This window comes from Dipteris shenzhenensis, chromosome 13 (assembly GCF_047967505.1).
Source record: "Dipteris shenzhenensis isolate YYH24624 ecotype China chromosome 13, Dip_SZ_1.0, whole genome shotgun sequence".
Classification (NCBI taxonomy): Eukaryota; Viridiplantae; Streptophyta; class Polypodiopsida; order Gleicheniales; family Dipteridaceae; genus Dipteris; species Dipteris shenzhenensis.
Window position 1 is genome coordinate 13630218 of NC_141608.1, and position 2758 is coordinate 13632975.

Genomic DNA, 2758 nt, shown 5'->3' on the forward strand with positions numbered 1-2758 from the left:
ATAAATGGAATTCTTAGGAAACGCTTCACCGGATTACGTTTTGGTACATGAAAATCTACGATACGAGAAAAACAAGGTTCATTTTGAATTTTAAAGTGTGACCTCTTCCAATCTCGCCATTTATGATAGTAGTTGAGTGGATGCATGTAGAGAGATCACACTAATCACGCAGTCACCGGATAATTATGTTTTGCTACATGAAAATCTATGATAGGAGAAAAACAAGGCTAATTTTGAATTTTAACGCTTGACCTCTTCCAATCTCGCCATTTATGATAGTGACTGAGTGGATTCATGTAGAGAGATCACACGAGTCACGCAGTCACAAAGCACGTTCATGAGAGTTTGACACGTTGGAAACGTTGAAACGAGCATGAAAATAGCACTTACGTACTGCAGTAGATCATCTCGTCCATCCATCCACCCTTCAACTTTCCACCGTTGAAACAACAGTTTTGGCCTTGAGGAAACTTTATAGAAAGATAGCTGGTCGTGTCGTTTTGGACTCATCTTCCTCCGGAGAAACAAGTCGTGTAAGTTGCGTCGTCGGTGCAGCTGCTGAAACCGTCCATAAAACCCCTCCGCTATGACATTTTGTTTCAACCTTTACCCATCTTGATCCTTGCATTCTAGCCTTTGCATCCCTGTTCTCGCTATGGCTTCCAACAAGCTCCAACATTTCACTCTCGTCGCTGCCCTCCTTGCCGTCTCCTTTGTCTTCCCCACCTCCCTTGCCCAGACTGCCAGCAACGTATACACCACTTATAACATCTACAATGCTGCTCAAAACGGGTACAGCCTCAATGGCCTTTATTGTGCTACCTGGGATGCCAATCAGTCATTACAGTGGCGGTCTCAATACCCGTGGACTGCTTTTTGCGGGCCGGTAGGAGGCCCAGTCAGCGAGAGTGTTTGCGGTCAATGTTTACAGGCAAGTAATTTTAATCCGATTCTCTCTGTTGGTAAAATTTTACTTTGGAGGTTTAGCTATTGCTTTGGAATATGATAGATCCTTCTTTCTGGTGGGCTCGTGAGTTCTCGAACTCGCGGCCCAGCCCGGGCACCAATCGAATCTCACCTCTAACATCCAGCGCTACTTTGTGACCTGACTGAAACCAGCGATCTGAATTTGGCAGGTGACCAACCAGGACACACAGCAGAGCATAGTTGTGCGAATTGTAGATCAATGTTCCAATGGCGGCTTGGACTTGGATCAACCGGCTTTCAATGCGATCGACTCGGACGGAAAGGGTAATGCACAGGGGCACATGTACACCACATATACGTTCGTGAGCTGTTAAAGAGGTGCCCTCGACGCTCGTCCCTTGAGGTGTTGGATCATATGCAACGTGGAATAAAGGGTGGAGACATGCTTGGAAGCTCCTAGCAAAGCAATCAATTGGCACTTGTATTGTAAGCCACCCAAGAAAACCATGATCATAAATAAATTACTTTGACATATTTGGTAATTGCATTGCCTTAGGTGGTTTTGACTTACCATCACACTTGCGAAGCCTGTACCAATCTAGACTTGATTAAGAACTCCTTAGATTATGTAGCTGCTAATGTTGTGCTACGATTAGTACAACAAGCATAATCTACTAACTTGGCTTCACATAAACCTAGAAGAATACTCTTAGCTACTATGATTAGGTAGAACAAGCTAACCTGGCTTCACATAAACTCAGTTGCTATGATTAGTAGAACAAGCATAATCTAACTTGGCTTCACATAAACCTGGAAGAACACTCTTACGTTGCAATAATCTTCTCCATCTAATAAGGATATTCTTCATGTTCACATGTTTGTAGAGCTTGTGTATGCACATACAAAGCAACCCATAAAGAGAGATTGGTGTACTATGTTTTATAAAAGGATATTTGATGCCTAGTACAATAGGGTTGTAGAAACATGCAACATTCTAAGTTCATCTAGCCATTGCGATTTCATGTGGCTTGGAGCTTAAATACCATGTTACAAGGCATTAACGAAAGTGACCATGTTGTGTGCTAGATGTACTTAATAGGGGAAGAAGTGGGTAAGGCTTACTTGGCTCCCGTACCTCCTCTACGAAATAGATTGTAGCTTCTATGTCCATCTAGTAAAATGAAGATTGAAGAGGCACGAGGATGATAAACAAAATCCCTTTTTATTCTTAAATCTAGATTGTGCTAAGATTTCCCAATTGTTTAGGACTCACATGTAATGTTTCAATAAGATAAAATTAATCCAAATATAATATGTATGCATTGAAAAATATAAGATGCTTTTATTGACATTCTAATTCATTTCATTTCTTAATAAAGGCTCCTTATAAAGTTCATGTTTTCATGAATCATTATATTAGCATAAATCAAGTATATAATTCTCTATGCACTGCTAGTTTGTACATTAAGGACGTAGCATTACTTCAATGAAAATTATGTCTTTTCAAGTCTTTCAATACACAAAGTTGAGTGGACATTTAATACAATGGCTAAATGCATGAACTTTGCATAACCACTAGGTCAACAATTAATATAAAGGCTAAATGCATTCTTTGCATGACATTAGGTCCATTTAAAGCTTACCATGATCATTCCCATTGGTGCCACTTCCACTACATGCAATATTGTATGTATGTGCTTGTAAAAGAAAGGCACCCCTAATAAGAAAAATATGGAGAATTAAAAGCTTGGGGGGGGGGGGGGGCTAAAATGTTCTTTGATTTCTCTTCATATTATGAATAAGAAAGATCTAAGAGATAAATATAGGATAA

At 40.2% G+C, this 2758-nt stretch overlaps 1 protein-coding gene across 1 annotated transcript; it reads left to right on the plus strand.

Annotated features, from left to right (window-relative positions):
- The first annotated feature begins 590 nt into the window (after positions 1-590).
- Positions 591-1485, plus strand: LOC147895054 (pathogenesis-related protein PR-4-like). Its single transcript, XM_087384056.1, has 2 exons — positions 591-931; positions 1137-1485. The coding sequence occupies exons 1-2, from the start codon at positions 656-658 to the stop codon at positions 1299-1301; spliced, it is 441 nt and encodes a 146-aa protein (XP_087240182.1). The 5' UTR covers positions 591-655; the 3' UTR covers positions 1302-1485.
- Positions 1486-2758: the final 1273 nt, after the last annotated feature.

Coding starts and splice junctions, on each gene's coding strand:
- LOC147895054 (XM_087384056.1), top strand. CDS start 656: ATGGCTTCCAACAAGCTCCAACATTTCACTCTCGTCGCTGCCCTCCTT. Junction 932..1,136: donor TTTGCGGTCAATGTTTACAG/GCAAGTAATTTT, acceptor TGAATTTGGCAG/GTGACCAACCAGGACACACA.